At 45.6% G+C, this 23,218-nt stretch overlaps 1 protein-coding gene across 4 annotated transcripts in view; it reads right to left on the reverse strand.

The window, feature by feature from the left end:
* Positions 1 to 13,577: 13,577 nt before the first annotated feature.
* The window catches only part of SNAP47 (synaptosome associated protein 47), a 28,397-nt gene continuing 18,756 nt past the window's right edge, over positions 13,578 to 23,218 (reverse strand). For all 4 annotated transcript variants that reach the window (XM_033165610.1, XM_033165609.1, XM_033165608.1 and 1 more), the window contains exons 4-5: positions 17,242 to 17,378; positions 13,578 to 14,280 (exon numbers count right to left, since the gene is read on the reverse strand). In XM_033165610.1, coding sequence (XP_033021501.1) covers positions 14,134 to 14,280; positions 17,242 to 17,378 — 284 coding nt within the window. In that variant the 3' untranslated portion in view covers positions 13,578 to 14,133. The remainder of the gene's footprint in view (positions 14,281 to 17,241; positions 17,379 to 23,218) is intronic.

A 23,218-nucleotide genomic window follows, 5' to 3' on the forward strand; every position in this document is an offset into this window, starting at 1 on the left:
TTCCCACAGTCCGATGGATCTGATCTTTAGCAGAGCTGATGGAGAAGCCCTGTGATCCCATCTCCCTTCCTGTGTAGGCTGATGAAATAGCTGTTGTGGCTGAACATCCTGATGGAGCAGATCATTAGCAGAGGTTGTGAGGTCTGTGGAGTAGTTGCTCGCGAGTAACCAGGCAAGACTCCGACCAGTCTTTTAGTAGGTTTGTTGTGCATGCTATTTACAGTGCAGAGCTACAAGTTCATGTCTGTATCAGTCACTCGCAGAATCCGGGAGTGGCCCCTTCCGGCTGTGACCCCAACGTAAGAGTTTCGGTATTTGAAATCTCCGCCTCCCCTCCTTGCGTTTCACCCCTCTGCGCACTTGGGGCGATGGAAATGGCTGAGCGAGGTGGGTGCAGGGTCTCTCCAACATTTCCAGAGCCTCTGCTCTCAAGACCCGGAGCTGCCTGCCCCTCGCCACTGGAGACATCGCTGGTTCCTCCTCTGGAGGAGGAGGTGCTGCTGATCAGGTGGGGCTGGGGCTCTGTGTAGCATCCCAAGAGCCCTTCCACCACCCTGTGCTGAGCCGGGGACAGTTCCCTGACAGAGCATAGCTGTCAAGTTTCGGATTTGAAAATAAGGGATCAGCAGTCTCACCTATCCTGGGGACAGTCACATGTCAGTGGTGGGCGGAGTCAGAAGCGAAAGCGGGTGGAGCATCAATGTAAACTCCAAGCGGCTTCGGGCTTGGAGCGGAGCAAATAGGAGGGCAGCCAGCAAAGAGGAGGGCAGCCATGTGCTCCACGCAATGGAGCCCCATTGTCTTCTTGTCTGATCCCATCAAAACAGGACAGGAAGCAGCAGCTACTCAAAGGCAGCCAGGCTCCACCCACCAGCTAACCCTATTGGCCGGCTGAGGGGCTCGGTGGCAACGGATAGGGGCTGATGCAGGGGGAGGAATACACCCCCCTGTAAGCACGGGAAACGGCTCCCACTTGCTTTGAGGGCTGAGGCTTTTCTCTCCAAGTAGGCGAGGCCTTCCCACCCAGTCCCTGGCCAGCAGGGGAGGAGCTGCTTCCATTAAAAACGGGAAATTTAAGGGAAATAAAAAATAAGGGAGAGCAGCGGGAAACTGCTTAAAATAAGGGAGAATCCCGGGGGAAACGGGATACTTGACAGCACTGCTGACAGAGGTGATGGGGAGGTCCTCTGTATACCAGTTTCTTGACATTACAGGTAAGGGAGAGAGCAGGGTTGTGCTGAGGTCCTCCTGCTCAGGGGTTTCTCATAACGGGCACCCAGTTCATCCCCGTTAGAACAGGATGCTGGTGGGCCCTCTTTGGCCTGACCCTGCAGGACTACAATTGCCACCATCCCAGCTCTTTGGCTATGCTGGTTGGAGCTGATGGGATCTGGAATTGAACTGCTGGGGGGGGGGGTCCTGGCCTACATAGGGGGAAGGTGTTTATTTTATTTCCCACATTCAGACCCCACCTTTTTGCTGGAAGGAGCTCAAGGTTGTGTGCCAGCTTCTCATTTTTATCCCCAGGTTGGTTAGGCTGAGGGGAAGTGATTGGCCCGAGATCTTCATGGCTGAGCAGGGATTTGAACCCAGGTCTCCCAGGTCTTAGCCCGATGCTCTGACCACACCACCACGCTGGCCACAACTTACTGGAAGCTGTCCCATTATTCTACTTCTTCAAAGCCACACATTTAACAGAGGGAAGAAAATAATAGCTGCTTGTATGTGTCTTTATCCACACACACACGTCCCAGAATATGATTCCATTCATCAGTTGCCAGCTTCAGCAAAATCACGGCGAGGGGGAAAAATGCAAATGTTAGTGGTTTTGGATGCTCTAACCCTACTGACTTTGCTTTCAGGAATTTTCTTTGGGGTTTTGCAAGACGGGGTGCCCAAAATTCATTATTTTTAAATAATAGGGTGGGGGGAGGTCGAGAGGAGACGTAATAGTGAGCTTAAGAAAAGAAACTGATGAAATTCTAGACCCTCCAAGTGTCCCTATTTTCCAGGGACATTCCTGGATTTATAGAAGCCACAACGATTTCTGATTAGATCCCGGAATGTCCTGCCTTTCCTTTCCATCAGAGAAATGTTGGAGGTTACCGAGCTATGCGACCCCCCAAGGCAAGGAGATAAGTAACTAGACAACCTTTCCAGTAGCACCTTAGAGACCAGCTGAGTTTGTTCTTGGTATGAGCTTTCGTGTGCATGCACACTTCTTCAGATACGTATCTGAAGAAGTGTGCATGCACACGAAAGCTCATACCAAGAACAAACTCAGCTGGTCTCTAAGGTGCTACTGGAAAGAATTTTCTATTTTGTTTCGACTATGGCAGACCAGCACGGCTACCCACCTGTAACTAGACAACCTTTAGAAGACATCTGAAGGCAGCCTTTTATAGGGAAGTTTTGTATTCATGTTTAAGGCTTTATTATGTGTTTATATATGTTGGAAGCTGCCCCGAGTGGTTGGGGCAACCCAGTCAGATGTACAAGGCATAACTAATAAAATGATGACGATGATGAAATAGGACATCCCCTATTTTCATTGGAGAAATGTTGGAGGGTATGCCATTGGCCTGACAAAGGAAGTCCTCCTGATATTCTTATGTTCTTATCAGGGCTTTTTTTTTTTGAAGCAGGAACTCACCAGAGCCAGCATGGTGTAGTGGTTAAGAGCGGTAGACTCGTAATCTAGTGAACCGGGTTCGCGTCTCCGCTCCTCCACATGCAGCTGCTGGGTGACCTTGGGCTAGTCACACTTCTCTGAAGTCTCTCAGCCCCACTCACCTCACAGAGTGTTTGTTGTGGGGGAGGAAGGGAAAGGAGAATGTGAGCCGCTTTGAGACTCCTTCAGGTAGTGATAAAGCGGGATATCAAATCCAAACTCCTCCTCCTCCTCCTCCTCCTCTTCTTCTTCTTCTTCTTCTTCTTCTTCAGAACTCCATTCCTGCACTTCTCAGTTGGGGGCCAGAAAACGAGGAGTTCACGGTTAGTCCCGGCACCCCTTTTTCTAGAAAAATAGCCCTGGTTCTTATGAGGCTGAACATCTCCCACCCCCAGGAGCATGAGGAAGTCCTTTGCTTTTATCTGTCCCAAATCTTCCAGCATTCTGCTTCATTAGATGTCCAAAAGTTGTACAGTTGTACCTTGGTTCTCAAACAACTTGGAACCCAAACACTGTAAACCCAGTTTACAAACTTTTTTCAGAAGCCAAATGTGCTCTGTTTTGAGTTACGCTTCCGATTTCAGTGCCACACTTCCGTTTTGAGTGTTACGCTGAGGTCTGTCTGTTTTTGCAATTTATTTTGCGTTTCTGTTTTTGCGGCTCTTTTGTTTCCTGTTTCTGTAACTGTGTGGAGCCCAGCTCAGCTACTGATGGACTGATCGTGTGACTGCAGTACATTGTTTACTACTTTCGTTTTATGAATCAATAGTCTCTTTAGATAGTAAAATCCATGTTAAATTGCTGTTTTAGGGCTTTTTTTAAAAAAAAAAAAGTCTGGCATGGATTAATCCCTTTCACATTACTTTCTATGGGAAAGCGCGCATTGGTTTTGGAACTCTTTGGTTTTGGAACGGTTTTCCGGAACGGATTAAGTTTGAGAACCACTGTAGTGTTATCAGAAAGGAAGAAAAACAGCTCACCACCACACGCTTCCTCCAAGGGCACTGTTCTCTCCTTGCCATCTTTTACGATCTTTCCCCAGCTGGAGCGAGGCAGACATTAACCAGTCCTCCAGAGTCGGCTTAGGAAATCATTTTCAAACGGGCCTGGAGAACAATATAAAATGGCACATGAAACAGTCCAATTAAAACCCTATTACAATGAAACCAGACAGGGAGCCCAGGGGGGAAACGTACTGACACGCTTGCGGGAAACACTCTCGGTTTTTGTGTCATGAGGGTGATCCCCCTGGAGAAAGGCGTCTGAGCTCAGAAATCTTCCCCACCTGTCTTTGCCAGAGGATCAATTCCCCCCGACTTTGTTCACCAGGCTCTCAAGAAACCTCTCAGGCAGAGGACCCCGCAAAAATGTCCCGTAAGTGACTTTCCACCCATAACCCGAAGGCATGGGATCTTGCAAATTTCCTGCTAGCTGGGGCTAAGATAGCAAACTGGGTCAGCAGGTTCAATCCAGGGTCTGCGTTCCAGTTAGCAGGACCAGTCGGTGGAATGGCTTCATTTCCTGCGCAATCAGCGACACACATGTCTACGGTTTCAGATCAGGTAAGAACATTAGAGATAGCCAAGCAAAAAGCAGCTGGGGAGATCTCACCACTGTGTGGTTAAGAACTAATACCAGTGTACTGGAAGAAGCAAAGATCACCAGTGTCGAAGCAATGATTCTTCAACACCGACTTCTTTGGACTGGTCATGTTGTGCAGATGCCTGATTATCGTCTTCCAAAGCAACTACTCTATTCCGAACTTCAAAATGGAAAGCGTAATGCTGGTGGTCAACAAAAGAGGTTTAAAGACTGTCTCAAGGCAAATCTAAAAAAAAAAAAATGTAGTATGACCACCAACAATTGGGAAACACTTGCCTGTGAGCGCTCCAATTGGAGAACAGCCTTTACCAAAGGTGTCACGGGCTTTGAAAGACGCAAGGGAGAAACGTGCAAAGAGGAAGGCACGCTTGGCAAATCCACACCGCGGACAACTCCCGCGAGGAAACCTATGTCCCCACTGTGGAAGGATGTGTGGATCCAGAATTGGCCTCCACAGTCACTTACGGACACTCTTTGTTAAAATATTTAAGCAGCATCTTTGTTTTAGAAGGTCCCACCAGTCAGGGTAGTAGGGCAAGTGGGAAAGCTTTGACCCTGGTGGTTTTAGCAGACTCTCCCCTGTAGCAAACCTTTTCTCTCGAAAACGCAAGTAGGTAGCTCCCAATCTTGAATACTTTGTAATTTCTCCTTCCTGCCGGACATCCGGGGGAGGGGGGGTTATTGGGCTGCTTTTGTTTTTGTTACGCATTTTGTGTTTTTATATTGTGATTTTATGTTCTAACCATCCTGAGACCTGCAGGTATAGGGTGGTTTATAAATTTAAATGAATAATTAAGAAGAAGAAGAAGAAGAAGAAGAAGAAGAAGAAGAAGAAGAAGAAGAAGAAGAAGAAGAAGAAGAAGAAGAAGATCACCCCATGCTCTGACAGCCCCAGATTGACCTGGGATTGAGATCTGGGGCTGTCTCACCCTGACTCAAGCAAGCCGAAAATCTTCCCACATTGACTCGATTTGGTTCGGGTCTCATCCAATTCCTGTGAACAGCCCTATGTGTGTATACAGTGGTACCTCAGGTTACATAAGCTTCAGGTTACAGACTCCGCTAACCCAGAAATAATGCTTCAGGTTAAGAACTTTGCTTCAGGATAAGAACAGAAATTGTGCTCTGGCAGCACGGCGGCAGCGGGAGGTCCCATTAGCTAAAGTGGTGCTTCAGGTTAAGAACAGTTTCAGGTTAAGAACGGACCTCCGGAACGAATTAAGTACGTAACCAGAGGTACCACTGTATGTGATTGTGACACACACCACACACACAGAATGAGAGACAGAGAGACTTGGGACAGAACATCTTCACTTGGGGGCATTTTTTTAAAAAAAAAATTATTTCCTTTCTGCTGAAAACATCTGCTTTGAAAATGAGCACCACCCTCCATCTCAACTCGACTCGATTTGCAACCACAAGGTGTGTTTTGTTCCGGGGCCTCGAATGTGTTTTTAATTTAGCCATTTATATGGTGGCGAAGGTTGTTTACAGCCATGAAGTCACAGATACAGACAGAGAAGGTAATTGCGGGCACAGCTGTCTCCCTTCCATTACGGCACATTTATTTGGCCGTGCCCGCTGCCAAGCCACCCGATGCCAGAGGCAGGAAAACAAAAAGAAGGGAGGGGAGGGGAAGGAACGATGGGAAGCAAAATAATGCCTATGCTCGAAAGCCACCGAAATTGGATCTAATAAGGCTCCAGCAGGGACAGGAACACCGCCATTCATTGGGTAGGGGGGGGGGGGAGAAACAAACATAGAAAGTCTGTTCTAGACTAGATGGGCACAGGTTTCTGGCTCACTGTGGTTTTGGCATCCCGTTCCCAGCAATATTTCCCTCTGACGCTGCAGACAACTCCCCGCCCCCCAAATCAAATCAACCAGAAGGCACTGGGTTAACGAAGGCTGACATACAGCAACAATACTTATTAATAATAGCAATACTAATAATATTTGTATACTGCCTTATACCAACAGGTATCAGGGCAGTTATAACGTAAAATCTCAATATAAAAATAAAAAATACATAATAAAAATAAAAAAAACAACAACCCAGTAATCCGCTTTCCATTTAAAAAGGGCGTTGGATGTCAATCAACCCAAGGCACGGCTGAAGAGGAACCTTTTCACCTGGTGCCTAAAAGGTGTATAATGAAGGCGCCAGGCGAAGCTCCCTGGGGAGAGCATTCCACAATTGGGGAGCCACTGCAGAAAAGGCCCTGTTCTTGTGTTGCCAGCCTCTGGACCTCACTGGGTAGGTTCAAATGCAAAGAGGCGGCCCTGAGCAGTTTAGGGCTTTATAGGTCAAAACCAGCACTTTGAATTAGGCCCAGAAACTAACAGGCAGCCAGTGCAGTCAGGCCAGGATTGGTGCAATATGCTCAGGCCCTTTTGCCCTGGTGAGCAACCTGAATTCTGCACTGGCTGAAGTTTCTGCACCGTCTTCAGAGGCAGCCCTATGTACAATGTATTGCAGTAATCTAACCTTGAGGTTACCACATCATAGACAACAGTAGTTATGCTATCCCTGTCCAGATAGGGGTGCGGCTGGGCTACCAGCTGAAGCTGATGGAAGGCACTGAGGCCACCTGAGCCTCAAAGTGACAGCATTATGAGGGAGAAACACTACATGGTTTTATAAATTTCTACATGCTGCTACTTAGAATCCCTTTAATGGGAGATTTTGGAGGCCGGATCAGGGACTTCCTGCATGCTGAACACATGCTCCAACGCTGAGGTATGGCCCTTCCCAAATCCCTTGGTAGTTTCTCAGAACAAGAGGGGAAATGGAAAAACAGGAGCTATAAATATTGCTGGCTTTGCCTATGGGAGAGAGGAAAGTTCAGGGAACAAGTGCGGTGAAGGAATATGGAAGGGCAGAAACCCGGCCTTGGGTTGCAATGCCCACAGAGGAAGGGAAGAGGTTTTGAGGACACAGCAGATTGTGCCTTTGAGGTTCATAGTTCCAGGCCCTAAATTCTCCCCAGCCGCTTGACTCGGTGCCTCAATTGTCCAGTCCAGATTATCTCCGTTTCTCCACACTTTGGGTTTCTCCAAGAGTGACTCTGCTGATTTGACCACATTGTCTGCCGCTGCAGCCAAGCCCAACACTTGAGAAGGAAGGGAAAACCTTACCCACAATCCACCGGGAATGATCCTCACAGCCACAAGGACAGGTGGGGAATGCCACAAATGAGAGGGGTCAGGATCCAAGTCCAGGCCTGCTCTTCAGCTGGCCCTGCTGCAAAAAGAAACCTCATTGACAGACGTAGGGGTAGATTATCTTATCGAAGACTGATGCTCGCCGCACCACATGTTGTTGGCTGCCTGAGGCATCCCCGTCATTTTCTAATGTGCTGTACATCATCGTTCTCCGCCTGCGTTCCTCGGACATCTCAGAGCCACAGAGGTCCAGATGGTTCCTATTGAGGCTCTGTCTCGACACGCTAATGAGAGCCAGCCACAGCCCTTGCTCCTCGCATCGGGCATCTCCCCACACTTAGCACCGTCATCTTCCATCTGAGACCGGAGCTTGTTTTCCTCCAGACAGGCCCACACAGCAGCTTCCCAAGTTTGTTAGGGAAGCTTGAACATGGAAGGGTGGAGAGGGGCCTCGCTTGCCAAAGCTGGCGCGCTTCCCCCTTGGAAGTTCCCTGCCCCACACCTCAAACAGGATTATGCACCACCAGGGCTGTGTGTGTTCTAAAAGTCTGAAAACAGGAAAATGGAATCCTGCCATGTGGCGCAGGCCAGCAAATTTGTGTAACTTCTGCATTGTTGATTGAGGCTTCTGCTAATTTGAGGGGAGGGACAACAAACTACGCAGGGAACTGAAGCAATCACAAGAATTCATATTCCACCACATTTCTGAAATCTCACCAGAAATCCTCACATATTTAAAGTCCATTTTTGCAGACACAGAAGCTTGCATCCAATTTCGTGCTAAGTACAGTAACTGTCCTGTTAGCACAAGGGTTTCCGCTTGGGCTGCAGGACTCCCCCCCCTCCTTCCCCATGCATCCCCTAAAAATGTTCTGCGGGCTCTCGTCATCTTCTGGAGCAGATCTAGCAGGAGGGAAGTCCCATTGCACAAGCAGAAATTCTTGCACCAACAGTATGTTTATTTAGAGTTACACTGGGTAGAAGCCAAGTAGAAACTTGTACAAACCAAAAGTGCAGAACCATAACGTGCAATGAGCTCCCTGGTGCACCACATGATGGGGAGTAAAGAAGAGGAAAGGGATTAGACACGGGCAACTCAGCAAGTGTGAACTGAAGGTGTCAAAAGTGCACTCCGGACACATTATTTTATAGCATCATTATTGTGCACGACACTTCAGAGGCTAAGGGGTTTGCAAACTAAGACAGTGATAGGGAATATCAGGCTCAGGGGCAAAACGCGGCCTTCCAGACCTCTCCATCTGACCCTCAGGACTCTCTGCAGGCCACATCTCCTCCATGGTAATCCCCCTCACCTGTATCCTTCATGCCCTCCATTAGTGTGTGTCTGGCTGGAATTGGTCTTGGAACTCTGATGTCTTTTGCTTGCCTGGGCAATGCATAGAATCATGGAATCATAGAACTGTAGAGTTGGAATGGACCCCAAGGGTCACTTAGTCCAACCCCATGCAATGCAGGAATCTCAGCTAAAGCATCCATGACAGAAAGAGAGAGAAATGAGTGTAGAACCTAGTTTCCACACTTTTTCAAGCCACCATAAATTCATTTGCAGTTCCCCCTACCCCACCCTATAAAAAGCATTACTCAGAATAGTGGTTTGCATGACCCACTAATGAAGATATAAACACAATGAAATACAAAACAGGAACAATTAATTGCACCTTTATTCAAAATCCAATGAAAACTATTTAGTTTAATTAATTCAACAACATTGAGGGACTGGGTCCAGTGATACCAGCTTTTCAAAGTCTGATAGTCATTTATATCTCCAGTGTCCCCTTGCCTCTTAATGCCCTTCTAGGTAATCCCACTGTACCCCAGGGGAAGGTACTGCCCACTTTGGGAACCACTGAATTAGACGAAGGAAACAAGAGAGGGAAAGCCCTGCATGAAATTAAGCCCCAAAACCATTTAGCAGTTTATGAAACTGAGCCCGCACACAATTGAGCAGGACACTCAAAGCATCCATTCTTTAAAAGGGTTGCAGGCTAGCATTACCAAAAGTTATCCAAAACCAGCATGTCTTTCCATAAGAAAAAAACAAAACAGTTTGGTATTCCAAGATATTCCACCATTTTAATGGCAGGAAGGAATGTGCTACAAACTGCCAAATGAACACCCAAATTTGAACTTAGAAAATCCCTTTGAACATATGCTGATTAAGGTTATTTGATGACACGCCCCACCTCGCAAAGTCAAGGAATTCAAACCCACTCATTTAAATTAGCAAAAATAAACACAACTCATGGAAAATTAAAAAAAACAAACAAACAAGGCCTTGTTAGAAAAAACGACAGAAGATAAACATAACTTAATAAAAGTGCATGTGCTATGTACATGTATTCTTTCTATATTTGAGTGTGTTAGAACAACCTGATTTTATGCAATTTAAGACACGGACAGGTCAAGCCTGAAGATCTTTTGCTGCTTCTATTCCTTTCTATGGGTTTGTATTCTGCACCCTTACCAAGCTGCCTCAATTTCAACTGAATGCCACAAAATCATTGGGTACAGTCGCTTAAACACAACCAACCCTGAATGCGTTTCAACTGCGAAACTCAAGTTTTGGTTTGTTTGTTTTTCATGGGATAAAAATGAACTTATGTTTCTCTTTAAGCGGGCATCAGTTGATACTTTCCACTTAATTCCCTGAAATTCAGGATACTTCCCCCAAGTATCTTGCTTTAAATTCTGAACCCTTAAAATAAAATAAATAATAATAATAATAATAATAATAATAATAATAATAATAATAATTTATTTGTACCCCACCCATCTGGCAGGGCTTCCCCAGGCACTCTGGGCGGCTTCCAACAAATATTAAAAATACATTAAAATCCTTGCAGCATGTGGGGAGCAGCCATTGTATGTTTTACAGTAAGCAATAGAGAAGCGATCTGTCCGCCCTCGCAAGTAAAGCATAATGGGAAATGTGGTTTCCCCAACAGGACTGTTCAATCATGTGAAAATTTGGCTCGTCATCATATCAAATGATGGCTATATACAATATTTAAATACACAAACCTGTTGTAAACATAAGCTTCTGCTCACAGTAATACAAAGCTGGCAAAACACCTGGACTGTATATAAACTAACCTGCATATTACTATGGATAGAAAAGTGTTTGGGATGCAGGCCAACAGCCTCAGGTGTGGCATACAAAAGGTACAAACCAATCATAAAGGTAGTGGGAAATCGGAATGGGCAGTAACAGTTCAAAAATTTGCAAGTTGGCACAATGATTTGGGTTCATCATGGAGGTCTTAGGATCTCAAAGTCATCCACCACTAAAGGATGCAAGGCTGTTGCATCCAGCTGACCATTCCAAACATGTTTAATGGCTCTGCTGCTTAATTAGTATAACGAAGAAACAAAGCATCTCATGGTAAGTGCCTGAAATACAGCACCAAAAACTGAAAAAATTCCACTTCCCTTTACTGAATAAAGGCACAGTCCCACAAAGATCATGATTGCAAAATAATCACCAGATAAAATAGCATCCAAGTCTGCAAAATGGCGTGCTCTAAAACCAATGAGCTGGGCTCTGGGCCAGTGAAATCTCATGCTACACTAAGCTAGTCATTAATTTGTCAAAGCGTCTTTTACGGCTGAGCCAAAATGGGGCTTGGAGATGTCCCATGAGCACTTTTGTCCCCCCAAACTCACACCACTTTGGGGCTTGCTTTTTTTTTTTTTTTTGCATGCCTTTGCAAAAAAAAAAAGTGAGGAAGAGGGTATATGCCCTTGTTGTCAGTTCCCCTTCATCCCAATCTAGTCAAGTAAAAAGCCAGGCAAAATGTGATAGGGGTTGCACATCTGGAAGGAAGCATCGCTGAAAGTAATATAGTACAAATGGACATCATAACCAGATGTGCATCTTAAGCAGGGTGTCATCCACAAGTACACTGCTTTTAATGTCATGTGCATTCAGATGCACATATATACATCCACATAGCTATGTGTAGCATGTGTCGTTAAGATCTGGTTTCAGTGGAAATCTTGCAGAATGAAAGCCCCAAATATCTGAAAGACTTTTTCCTTCCCTACAGAACCTTTCAGCTGTTGAGATCGGCAGAGGGGCCCTCTTGGTAGCGCCTCCACCCTCAAAGGCTTGCAGAGGCAGTGGCCCGAAGAGGGCCTTCTCTGCAGTGGCCCCTAAGCTGTGGAATTCCCTGCCCACATACCGTGGTACCCGTGTTATGTACGCGATCCGTTCCGGGTCGTGCCACGTAACCTGGGCGTACGTAACGCGAATGAACAAAAAAGAAAAAACCCGGAAGTTCGCGAGTTTTTGTGCTTCTGCACACCTGCGCATCGTGTGCGCTCCGTGGCGGACTTCCGGGTTGCGGAGGTCCGTAACTCGAACGTACGCAACACAGAGCGTACGCAACATGAGGTATGACCGTAACTGCACCTGGCAACTTCATTGTACAGCTTCCAATGAATGCTGAAGATGCACTGCTTTACCCTGGCTTTTCACACTCAAGGTGTACTGTTTTAGGACCCACCTTATTTTTATGATTGCAAGTTGCTTTAAATGTTGTCTTTTAATGCTGTAACCTGCCCTGGGAACTTAGGGTGAAGAGCGTAGTAAATAAAAACTAGAGCAAGACAGGGAGAATCCGCCCAGCAAGCTAGTCAAGTGTCCAATATGTGATTCCTGATTGGCTGTGTAGTCACTCAGGATCCACAATATCATAGAAATGCAGAGTTGGAAGGGACCCTGAGGGTCATCTAGCTCAGTGCCTTCCAATGCAGGAATCACGCCTGTTTCAGAGTTGTGAGTTTGAGCCCCTTGTTAGGCATAATATTCCTGCAAGTGGTAGATTGGCCTGGATGACCCTATAGCCCATACCAGCTCTAAAATTCTATGATTCTAGTGTGATTGGGTTTTGTTTTTTTGTTAAAGTGTCTGTGTTGAAGCAGGGTAACAACACCTGCAAAAAAAGAGAAGTTGAAAATATTGGGAACAGTGGATAGGATTTTTCAAAGATTCCACTCACTCCCCCCTCCACCCCCATGCACTGGAAAAGGAACCTCACCAAAATTTGGCACTTTTTCTTCAAACTAATTTGCTCTAAAAGTGCAATTAGCAGGCAATATACATGTGAGTAATATTAAAGTACAGATAAAACACATTTTTGTCTGTAGAAGTTCAGAGAACCTAATGGGTCTACTAGCTGAAATGCAAAAACTGCTTTTTTTCCAACCTTGCAAAAACTGCCCCGAATTCAAATTCAGGTGCCGGAGAAAACACTTAATCTGACACTTAATTCACAAATGTTACTTCTGGATCCCAAGTTTCTCACAGAATCCAGTGATTCCAGAGCGAATAATGATAAATCGGCAAATTCAACTGTTAGAACTAGCTTTGACATAAGACACATGGTTATGCCGAGGTAAATTTAGAATGGCATTGAACTACTGTGTTCAGCACCAGAGAAACCAAAGGTAAGGAGGACTGGACTCTTCCTATTAACTATTACATCACATCTAAAACTTGTTTTATGAAGTAATTCTTGGTAATAAATCAATCATATTCAGCTAAATAGACTGTATAACCATAGGAACAATGAAGTTCAAACATTGCAGCTGTTTCTTTTTTCAATTATATTAAATATGTACAGTGTATCACAGGCATCTAAAACTGGCTTTTCAAAATGGGGTGCCTCACGCTTTCCCTCTTAAGTATCTGTTTAGACAAGACAGTAGAAATAGAAGAGGATTTCACTTCCAAGTGACTGGCACGAACTGACAGTGATTCCAATTAAGTCAAAAGGTGATTGCCACTAGTTTAGATGGCCTGGAAAAGAGATTAGGCAAACTGATGCATTTTGAGTCCGGTTATTGGCCGCAATAGTCCAATGGTACCTCCGTGTTCAGAGGCAGTAGTATATCTCAAAAATGCAAAGTTGTTGGAAACAGAAAAGGAAGGGCTGCTGCATCTGGGTCACTGTTGGTGGAAACAGAAAACTGGAAAATACGGATACACCAGTGCAGTGTAGTGGGCCAGGCACTGCCTCTCGGGCTAAGCTACCTCGCAGGGCTGTTGTGAGGATGAAACAGGGGAAAAGAGAGCATGTATGCTGCCTTGAGCTTCTCGGAGGAAAGGCAAGATAAAAATGTGATAGATAAATAAATAAATTAATAAATATCGGGCCCAATCCAGCAGGTATAGTGATTCATTGATCACATGCTGCCAAGGCAAGTCAGTTCCCTTATGGCTGAATAAGTGAAGACACTGCAACTAAATGTGCTATTCTAAATTATCAATTATTGTCAGTCATAAAATGCATCATTTGCAAATCACGCTTTGCCTACATTACCATGAGTGGACTTCAGGATTCTCCCCAACACACTGCTGTATTCTATTCATTCCCTTGAAGCACAGTACAGTTTTCTTTCAAAAAGTCATTGAGCATGCAAGGGAGTATTCTCAAATCTGCCACAAATCAGGATACTGCCCGCCCGATTCCAGCAGCAGAGATTAAGCTCTTCACACTTTAGCAGAACTTCACTGCCATTTTGAAGGGGCTTATCAAAATCACCTCCACTGCTCAGCATTTTCTTCTTCCAGTCCTAAGCCCTCTTGGGAATTCAGTCAGCTAACACAAACATTGGAGATCTTATGGCTTGAGCTCCAAGCTGCAATCTCTGCAACCAGCTTCTCAGGGCTGCTACGTCAGTTTCTTCATTCTGCGGTTTTGTTTGTCAATATTCATGGTGGCTCGATCCACAGAAGAAGTGATGCCATCAAGGGCTTCGTCCTGCCTTTCCAGTTCTGTCTCCGTTTCCAGGGCCAGGCTCTTGAGTTTCCGGAGAATCTGTTCAGAAAAGACACCAAGATGAATTTATCAGTAACACTTGGTTAAAAGCTTTCCCCACAAATACCCTGCAAAATCTTTCACATTCATTACTGCGGCGTGAGGAGAATATAAAAAATACACTGTTGAGAGAGACCTAGAACTCATCTAAAATCCCAAATAATGTATTCCTGTGATTAATTGATGAGGGCAGTCTTCCACCATGGAGGGTGTGGATGTATGCATGTGAAACCAATCTGTTGATTAATTTTTTTGTGCTGGATGAGGCAGCATAGATAGGGAAATTCTGTCAATGAAGGATCAGTATCAGAAGACTGACAAAACAAGGGTCTTCTAGTCCCAAACCCCTATTATTTCAGTGTATGACACATACAAGACATGGTGCTCAATTTCAATTACTGTATATTCTGACGTATAAGACTACTTTTTAATCCAGGAAAATCTTCTCAAAAGTCGGGGGGTCGTCTTATACGCCGGGTGGAGAATCTGCAGTTGAGTATATCTCAAACTCTATATTTTAACTGGAAAAGTTGGGGGTCGTCTTATATGCCCAGTCGTCTTATATGCCGGAAAATACGGTATTTGTGATAGGCACTGATGGAGTATCTTCACAACACTGCTTTCCAGAAAAAAATGGCTCGTTTTTGAACGTGTGTGCAGGCACGCAGGCACTCTCTCACATACACACACACAAGGTTTTATTGTTGCTTGTACCCAGGCATCATTAACAGACATTTCAACCTGAACAGACAGTATTAAAAATTATTAGTAAGTGAATTTCTTACGTATGCTTACTCCAAAGTAACTACAACTGTGTACAGTGAGATTTACTTCCAGTCAAGTGTGCATATGATTTCCACCTCAGTAGCTAAAACATCAAATCTATTTGTTCTGCCTTAATACCTTTTCCATCTGCAATGTAATGACCAACAGAGGCATAGGCAGCATCAGTAAAATAAAAAGGGAGTAAAATAAAAATTCATTCTTTTTTCCAGCAGAGAATCTGACAACAGCTGGATTAAATCCTCCTCTTTCAGCAGCTTTGCAGCTAGGGCTGCTTTGTGTGAGAATGAGGTTTGACTCTGAGGTTGGGCCAAGTTGAGGGAGAGAGAAAGAGATGGCTATTTTGGTGGAGTAAAATGATGACAAGATGTCTGGTCATTGAAGCCTGGGCTCAACCGGCTTCCTAAAAGATTCAATGCCCCTTTTTAAAAAAATCTAACTCTAATTTGGACAGAGGGATTACAAATCAAAACTGAAAACCTCATTTTACTGTACAACATAGCATGTATTTGGTAATTAGCTCCCCAAAATCTGATAATCTGTCATTAACCAAGGAAACTCTGTTATGCAAACCAGCTAATTATAGACATTCAACAAGTGTCCCCATTTAGCTCCCAAACAGCATGATCCAATTAAAAAGCCTTTCAGGGAAAACATTGCTGAGCAGCTTCCTTCTCCGTGGGACTGAACTACATGCACCTATTTCTTAGCACAACACTTTGTGCACTTGCCCAAAGGCAATTCATTCCCACTCTCTCAGTATCCATCTATAAGGTCGTGGAGTAAACCATGGTATGGTCTGGGTTGTCAACATGTGAATTGCTCTATCAACAGCTGCACACATGGGCACCATAATGAGTTCCTACATTCTAGCAGGAGAGGACAGTACCTATCAACACTCATCATATGTCCTGTGCATCCCAATCCCTCATTTCTTGGAATTTCATTGCCTCTGGTAAAGGAAAAACTCTCAGCAGGAAGACACCTAATGGGTTTTGGGGTGCTAATTTGCAGTGATCCACCTCTAACTGGATGAAAATGGAGCTGTGCCCTCTCTCAGCTACTCACACCTGTTCATCGGTCCTTCCTCCAACGACAGACCAAGTAACTTTCTCTAAAGATTATAGGACTTCTCTAAGGCAACTAGAGCCAACTGTTGGAAGTTTGGGTGCAACTCAGCTTGCATAAAAGGGGTTTAGAAATAGAGTGGAAGGCTGACATCATTTCCCCTTTGGCATCTGGCTGGCAATTGTAAAAACAGGATGCTGGAATAGATGCGCCATTGGCCTGATCCAGCAGGTTCTTCTCATGAGCCTTAGAAAGTCTTAGTCAAGCCCTAGATAGCCACATTTCCCTGGAAACTTGCAAACCCCAATCCTTCTCCTGTATCTCATGAGCCTGAACCAAAACTGCACTGAATTATTGTAAGATTAGGGTAGATCGGTCAACCAAGTATGTGGCACTGACTCAAAGTACTACCACCATTTCTGCTCTAGCTGAATACAGCTCGAGTTCGAAATCTAACAAGTTTCTACTGTAGTAAGTAAAGGCTGCATTCTGCATGCAGGTCCAGCACATGAAGAAGTAACAAAATTCCTCAAGCTAAACATCCCACCTCACAGGGGATTCTGCTTGCTTTGTGCCAGAATCCTTCCTTGAGGCTGGGGAGGGGGGAGAAACCCTTCACATGGGTTCTAAGGAGAGGGAGGCTGTTTCGTTGGCAGGAAGGGAGGGAATGTGTAACCAGAGTACAGGAGGCTGGGCAATTATGAGCCAGGAGGTCAAGAAGCAGGAATGTCAGGCAGATAAGAGGCAGAGGCAGTGTATGTGGTAGCTGTGAGCTGGAGGCCACATTAGTTTGAATGAACTATGTTTTTTTAAATAGAGCTTGCATTCCATTTTGGTATGCATTTTTATGCTGAGTAATTCTGATTTGAAATAAGCAAGTATTTACACTTTCCTTCCCTCCTGCTCCTGTCTTTGAACTAGCTAGACCCTGGCTGGGCAATACAAGCAAGTTAGCTATCTCCCTTCTAGACATTTACTCCATGCTCCACAAACCACACAGCAAGAAAAGAGGGAGTCCCTAATTGAAAAACGAGAGCATAATATGTCATGCTGCAGGCCAAGAAGCTGGAATGCCCACCCTGCTATCAGCCTGAACTGACGCCGACGTACCTGTTTGAGTTCCTGAGTTTCAGACTCTGAAACCACCTGCTGTTGCTTCTGTATCTGAGCCTGCTGGCTTCCTCCTGCTCCTCGCGAGGAGGAGGGTGTTGGTCCAGCTTGCACTATGTTTCCTATCAGTCCTGTTGCTGAAAGAAGAAGATGGCAGGTTGGAATCCAGAAAAACAACAGCGCTTCATATATTTTATTTGGAAAAACCCAAAGTTTTCTATTCATTAGGGTAACCATTTCACATACCATGGGCACAACTGTACATTGATATAAATGTAGGCTACCCAAAATGGCAACCCTATATTGAGCCCATAGCCCACACCCCCTCCATAATGTGAAGGACTTTTCACCCTGGGGGATTTTTGATGGACATCTCCTTGCTCAGGCTCCATGTCACTGGCTGATGCCGTTGTGGCAGGAAAATTCTCAGAACCATGATGTCAAAGTCAGCTGTTCCTTGGAGCGAGAGATCTTGACACGGGGATTACATTAACACATTTGTGTGCTAAACAACAGGCAGTTCTAGAGACTTGCAAAGGGCTGTGTGCCTTTCAACCAGCACATTCTTGTTTAAAGAGGTGGGGGGGATAGCAACATAGCGACACCTGCAGGATAAAACATGCTATTAACTGCAAACAAGACTTCATGTAGCAGATGGAACTGGGTGCGGCGAGGGGGGGGGGGATCAAGACTTGCTAAGCATGGGGGTTACTCCCTCCATGCAAGAGCTTCCCATAAGGCTTCAGAGCTCACCACTGTTGAAAAGGGAATACTGGATGAGAGACCTTCCGTCTGCTGCAGAATATAGTTTTCATATCCTGATGTCGCAATGGCCTGCAATTGCTTGCTTAGGAAAAACTTATTCATGGGCTTTCCTGTAGGGCAGCGTGCACTAAAGGAAAATCCACAAGGCTTCCTGCAAAGACAGAGGTCACCTTCTGATTCACCACTCGCTGTGCATATTAGGCAAGCTCACTGGGTGGCTTGCATTCTAAGAAGTGGGTTGTGACTGGGCTGGCGGGAAGAGGCCAGGGGTGAACAACTAGCAGGGATGGGATAACATGGGTGGATCTGAATAACTAGATGAAGGTTTAATGGGCAACATGCACAAGTAATGCATGTGGACGGCACCACAGTGCTCACTTGTAACTTCCAAGCTAATGTCAACATGCTATAAGACTTTGCCATCGGTGGATAGGACTTGGAATACATGAACAAGCCCAGAGTACGAGATCCTGTAGGGGAGATGGGCGCTCCCATTTCTGGAGAAAGGAAAACAGGAAGGGGGGGCACAACTTCCATCCTGGAGCAAATTCCACCGGACAGCCCCCTCCCCTCTCATGCCCAAGACTCCTCCTTCTCTTGGGGTTTGGTAAAGGAGGCCCAAGTTGTCCAGGCTATTGCAACTCTGAACCTTCTCTCGCTCTATTATCTGGAAAGCTGCATTAACTTTTCTCTTAACATCAGTGCTGATGCCCTTTTACTCCTCTCCCTCAGTGCTGATTAACCAGCAGGGCGCAGATCCTCTGAAAACCACTTGCAAAGGCAGTCGGCTCGCCAACCTCAGAACAAAAATGTAAGCCGGATGATATTGGGGCTCCCGGAGTGAATCCACATGGTAGCACACAGGTGGCGACTCCTGAAACAGCAAACCACCTGTGGTTTATTTAAAGCGCTGGCTCCTATCATGGCATCTGATACCAGCTAAATGTGGCAATTAAAGGGCATTATTTGCAACACAGATAGTTGCAGGTGCTTAGCACCAGGAGTATCTCGTTCTTGAAATGCTCTGAGTCCCCCCCCTCTCCCCCCGCCAACATGTGGTCCTTGCTGGAAGGGAGGAGGACAACACATTTTAGAGGAAGTTGCCACTGCCATAGAGCATCCTCCACCACCCCGACAGCTGTGGGGCAATGGGCCAGAAAGTGTGTCGGAAGCTGAAGCTCGCTCTTGGTTTCGAAGGACCCATGCCAAAACGTCTGGCCCTGTGACAGAGCTTGCTCCACTGCTCTGGATTGTGTTACTTAATGTAAAAGGCAGACACAAAAGCTAAAGCTAAAAATAAAAGCTTCTAAATCCCCACAGGAGTAATTACTGCAAACTCTTAATCCCCTGGAATTATTTGGTTATCGCAGCATTAGCTCCTGAGCTGGGACCCAGGCAGATCTGCTACAAGAGAACCATTCATACTGGTATAAATTTAAACTTTGTCTGAAATCATCAGCTTGTGCCCAGTGAATCTAACTCCTGGTACAGGTGTAACACTGTAATTTCCACAGTGACACACTGGCTGAAACTTGTTTCTGTGTGTGCTGGGGATGATCTGCAACTTCCCCTTTCAGGTGCCTCTCCCAAAACTTTAGCTGCTTGGTATACACTGCTTTATAAGAGTAAGTTCATGATGGGAAGCAGGCACACAGACTATGACCCAAGTGCAGGGAAATATGGCAAGTGCAAGGCAGCACTATACTTGGACAACTGTGAATTCTGCTGGAGCTCTGGTTTAGTTAGGGTAGATGGTGATCTCACATTCTGAGTTGTTGAGTCGAGACTCAACACAGATCTATCAAAGTCGCTGCTCTCTGCATAAAATTCATTCATTCCATCAAATTTGTTATACCTTCCTAATAAGAGCTGGCAAGTTTTTTCTAAGGCAGACAGTGGACCCAAGTTGGAAGAAGACATATACTGTACAGTGGTGCCTCGCAAGACGAAATTAATTCGTTCCGCAAGTCTTTTCGTTTTGCGGAAATTTCGTCTTGCGAAGCACGGTTTCCCATAGGAATGCATTGAAATTTAATTAATGCATTCCTATGGGGGGGAAAGTCGGGGAGAGCTTGTTGCCGGCAGCAGCAGGGGGGATTGGGCCTGGCTGGGCCCAGCCGGAACCTCCTTCTGCCTGCACTGAGCGAGCGGGGAGAGCGGTGAGTGAGTGGCGGCGGCGGAAGGAAGCCGGGTGTAGGGAGAGCGAGTGTGGGCCACAGTCAGGGAGAAGCCGAGACAGGAATTGGGCCTGGCTGGGCCCAGCCAGAGCCTCCTGCCGCCTGCACCGAGCGCGAGTGGGGAGAGCGAGCGGGGAGTGAGCGGGGAGGGCGAGCGGCGAGAGCAGTGAGTGAGCGAGGAGGGCGAGCGCGATGAGTGAGCGCAGTGAGTGAGCGGCGGCGGCGGCAGGAGGAAGCCGGGTGTGGGGAGAGCGAGCGTGGGCTGCAGTCAGGGAGAAGCCGAGGAAGGAATTGGGCCTGGCTGGGCCCAGCCAGAGCCTCCTGCCGCCTGTACCGAGCACGAGCGGGGAGGGCGAGCGGCGAGAGCAAGCGGCGAGGGCGAGCTGGGAGGGTTCTTTTTACAGTGGTACCGCACAAGACGAATGCCTCGTCTTGCGAAGCACGGCCACAGAGAAATTTGTCTTGCGAGTCAACTAAAAAATCGCAAAACCCTTTCGTCTTGCGAGTTTTTCATTGTGCGAGGCATTCGTCTTGTGGGGTACCACTTTTTGCTCAGTGTGGCTCTTACAAGGAGGAGGAGGCAGAAGATAACACAATATGCAAACTTGCTAATACCGTTGGTAGGCATTTCACACCTTTTTTTAAAGGGATACACAAACATTTGAGATGTACATGTGAACTTGCAATGTGCACATGCTGCAAACTTGTTTCTGACAATGTACATTTTCCAGCGAAGTGGAAGTGCTGCGGCTTCCTGACATGTGTACATAAAGTAGACAACATGTATATACTTTTCCCAGTGTGTACAGAAGCACCAAGTTAAGGAAGATGCTGTATCTGACAAATGATTGGCAGCCTCAAATGTTAAGAATCCCAAAGAGCCTCAAAACTTTTATTTGAGGCTAAATTCTATCAGAATTATATCAATACAATGGTTTTTTAATTCCTTCCACTTGCCTCGTTTCCTCACGCTCTGCACCTATCACCAATAGTTTTGATTTGTTTTCACAATCATGAGAGCAACAAGGGTAGGCTCGGGTTCATTCCCCAACATCTCCAGAAATCTCAGGGAGCAAGGCTGGGAAGAACCTCTGGGCAGGACTATGGGAGGGGCTGCAGGTAGCAGGAGCAGACAACCATCAGCTGAACGAACCGGCAGCCTGATTCAATACATGGTGCCTTCATACGAAAAGTATCCTCACAATACAAAGCGCTCGCAGCAAAATTAACTACCCTGAGCAATATGGGGCACACCTTCCTCCAGAGTCTCTAGGTTAGTGTCTCTCAATAATTATTCAGTTCTAGGGAATTCTCCCTTTGAATAAAGGCTGACCTAATGTCCCAGGAAGCCACAGTGTGGTGCAGTGGGAAGGAATGGCTTGAGTCTCAAAGAGTCAAGGTCAATTCATCCTTAGTCATGAAGCTCACTGGGTGGCATTTGGCAAGTCATTCTCTCTAGTTTGGTGTTTGTGTACGCATAATGTCCTTTTGGTATCTCTGGCAAAATCTAATTTGTGCTTACACTGTGGCAACAAGGAGAAGGGCCACAGAGCACATGTTTGCGTAAAAAGGTCCCTGTTTCAACCCACAGCATCTTCAGGAAGAGCTGGGAAAGACTGGTGTCTGAGCTAGCTGGATCAATAAGCTGACTTGGTATAAGTCCCCTCACCCCCCCCACCCCACCCCCACCCCGCAAAAGCAAGCAGACACCAGGATTCTGGAAGGGAGTAAGCAAGACAATGAACCGTAGCACCCAAGCATCCTCATCAAATCAAGTTTTGACAATGTCAAGGCATTTCAGCTCAGGTGCAATTCTCCTTTCTGGGAACTGTTCCATGAAAATGTCTTCCACTTCCAACAAGAAACCTATGGCTCTGGATATTCCCAGACACAAGGCTTTTTAAAAAGCAAAAAATACTTCTGAGATATTTCCTTGACGATTTTGCTCGTTGCTGTTTAAAGCAGGTTGCAACAAACAGATTGTGCTATTGGCCCGAGGAAGACTGGACTTGAAGCAGAACCATTAATGACATTTTTATATTAGACAGTCGAAGGATAGACATACATGGCTCTTACTGTTAATAACAGTAATAACGACAACCTGTGTTGCAGGTTAAGGCAAAAAGAAGGACCTCAGGTTCCAGAGGTTTAAGATTACTGGTATAAAATGCCTGAGAAGATTGGATGATAGCAATTTGCACCTAAAATTGTGGGCCTCTTGATTCTGACAGCTGAACAAGTCACTTTGGTAAAATGAGATTATGTTCAGCTAAGAGGCAAGTGCACACAATTCATGCTATTCACAGTTTGATCTCAGCCCACCATTCTGGAACTGCAATCTGAAATAGACAATAGCTAGTTACAAAGCAGCAATAGTATGCCCATGCGTCACTTCATACAGGGACTCTACAAGAAGTCTCTAAATTGCCTTGATCTGTGAATAAAACAGACACATCTACTTGCTTCCTCCCTGCTCTACCACTTTAGGAAAATTAATTTTTTGTTTATGTAAAAAGAGATGGGGAAGAGAAAACACTGGCAGGTAAGGTGTGGTGGTAGACTACCATCTAGTGGCAGTGCAACGTCAATGGCAAAGTAATATACAGAATGAAAGAACAAGCAAGATGACTGGAGCAGCTTTTGGGGGAATTGCAAAAAGTCAAAATTTCCACCACCTCTTGCTTTCTGTTATTGATGTTTCCTACTTAACAGTAAAAACACTTTTTGGTTGGTGTGTAAAAAAAAACAAAAAACAAAAAAACTGACTGAAATATAGAAGTACAGTGTAGCAAAGAGGAGAGAGCTAAGATCCGGACCACAAAAGAAGTTCTTTATGTAACAGCAGTTGTCACATTAGGAACTAAACACCAATTTGCCAGGATGTAGCTCAGTGCTTAAAAAACCAGCAGGTTGTTTTTCCTCTGAGTTGTTAACGCTGACATTTTACCGCCAGGTGCCTGGGAGTTATTTCCTTTAAAATTAATAAGCTTTTCCAAGCACTGGACCTCAGCGACTGGTCAACAAGAGAACGTTTT

This window comes from Lacerta agilis, chromosome 12 (assembly GCF_009819535.1).
Source record: "Lacerta agilis isolate rLacAgi1 chromosome 12, rLacAgi1.pri, whole genome shotgun sequence".
NCBI classification, from domain to species: domain Eukaryota; kingdom Metazoa; phylum Chordata; class Lepidosauria; order Squamata; family Lacertidae; genus Lacerta; species Lacerta agilis.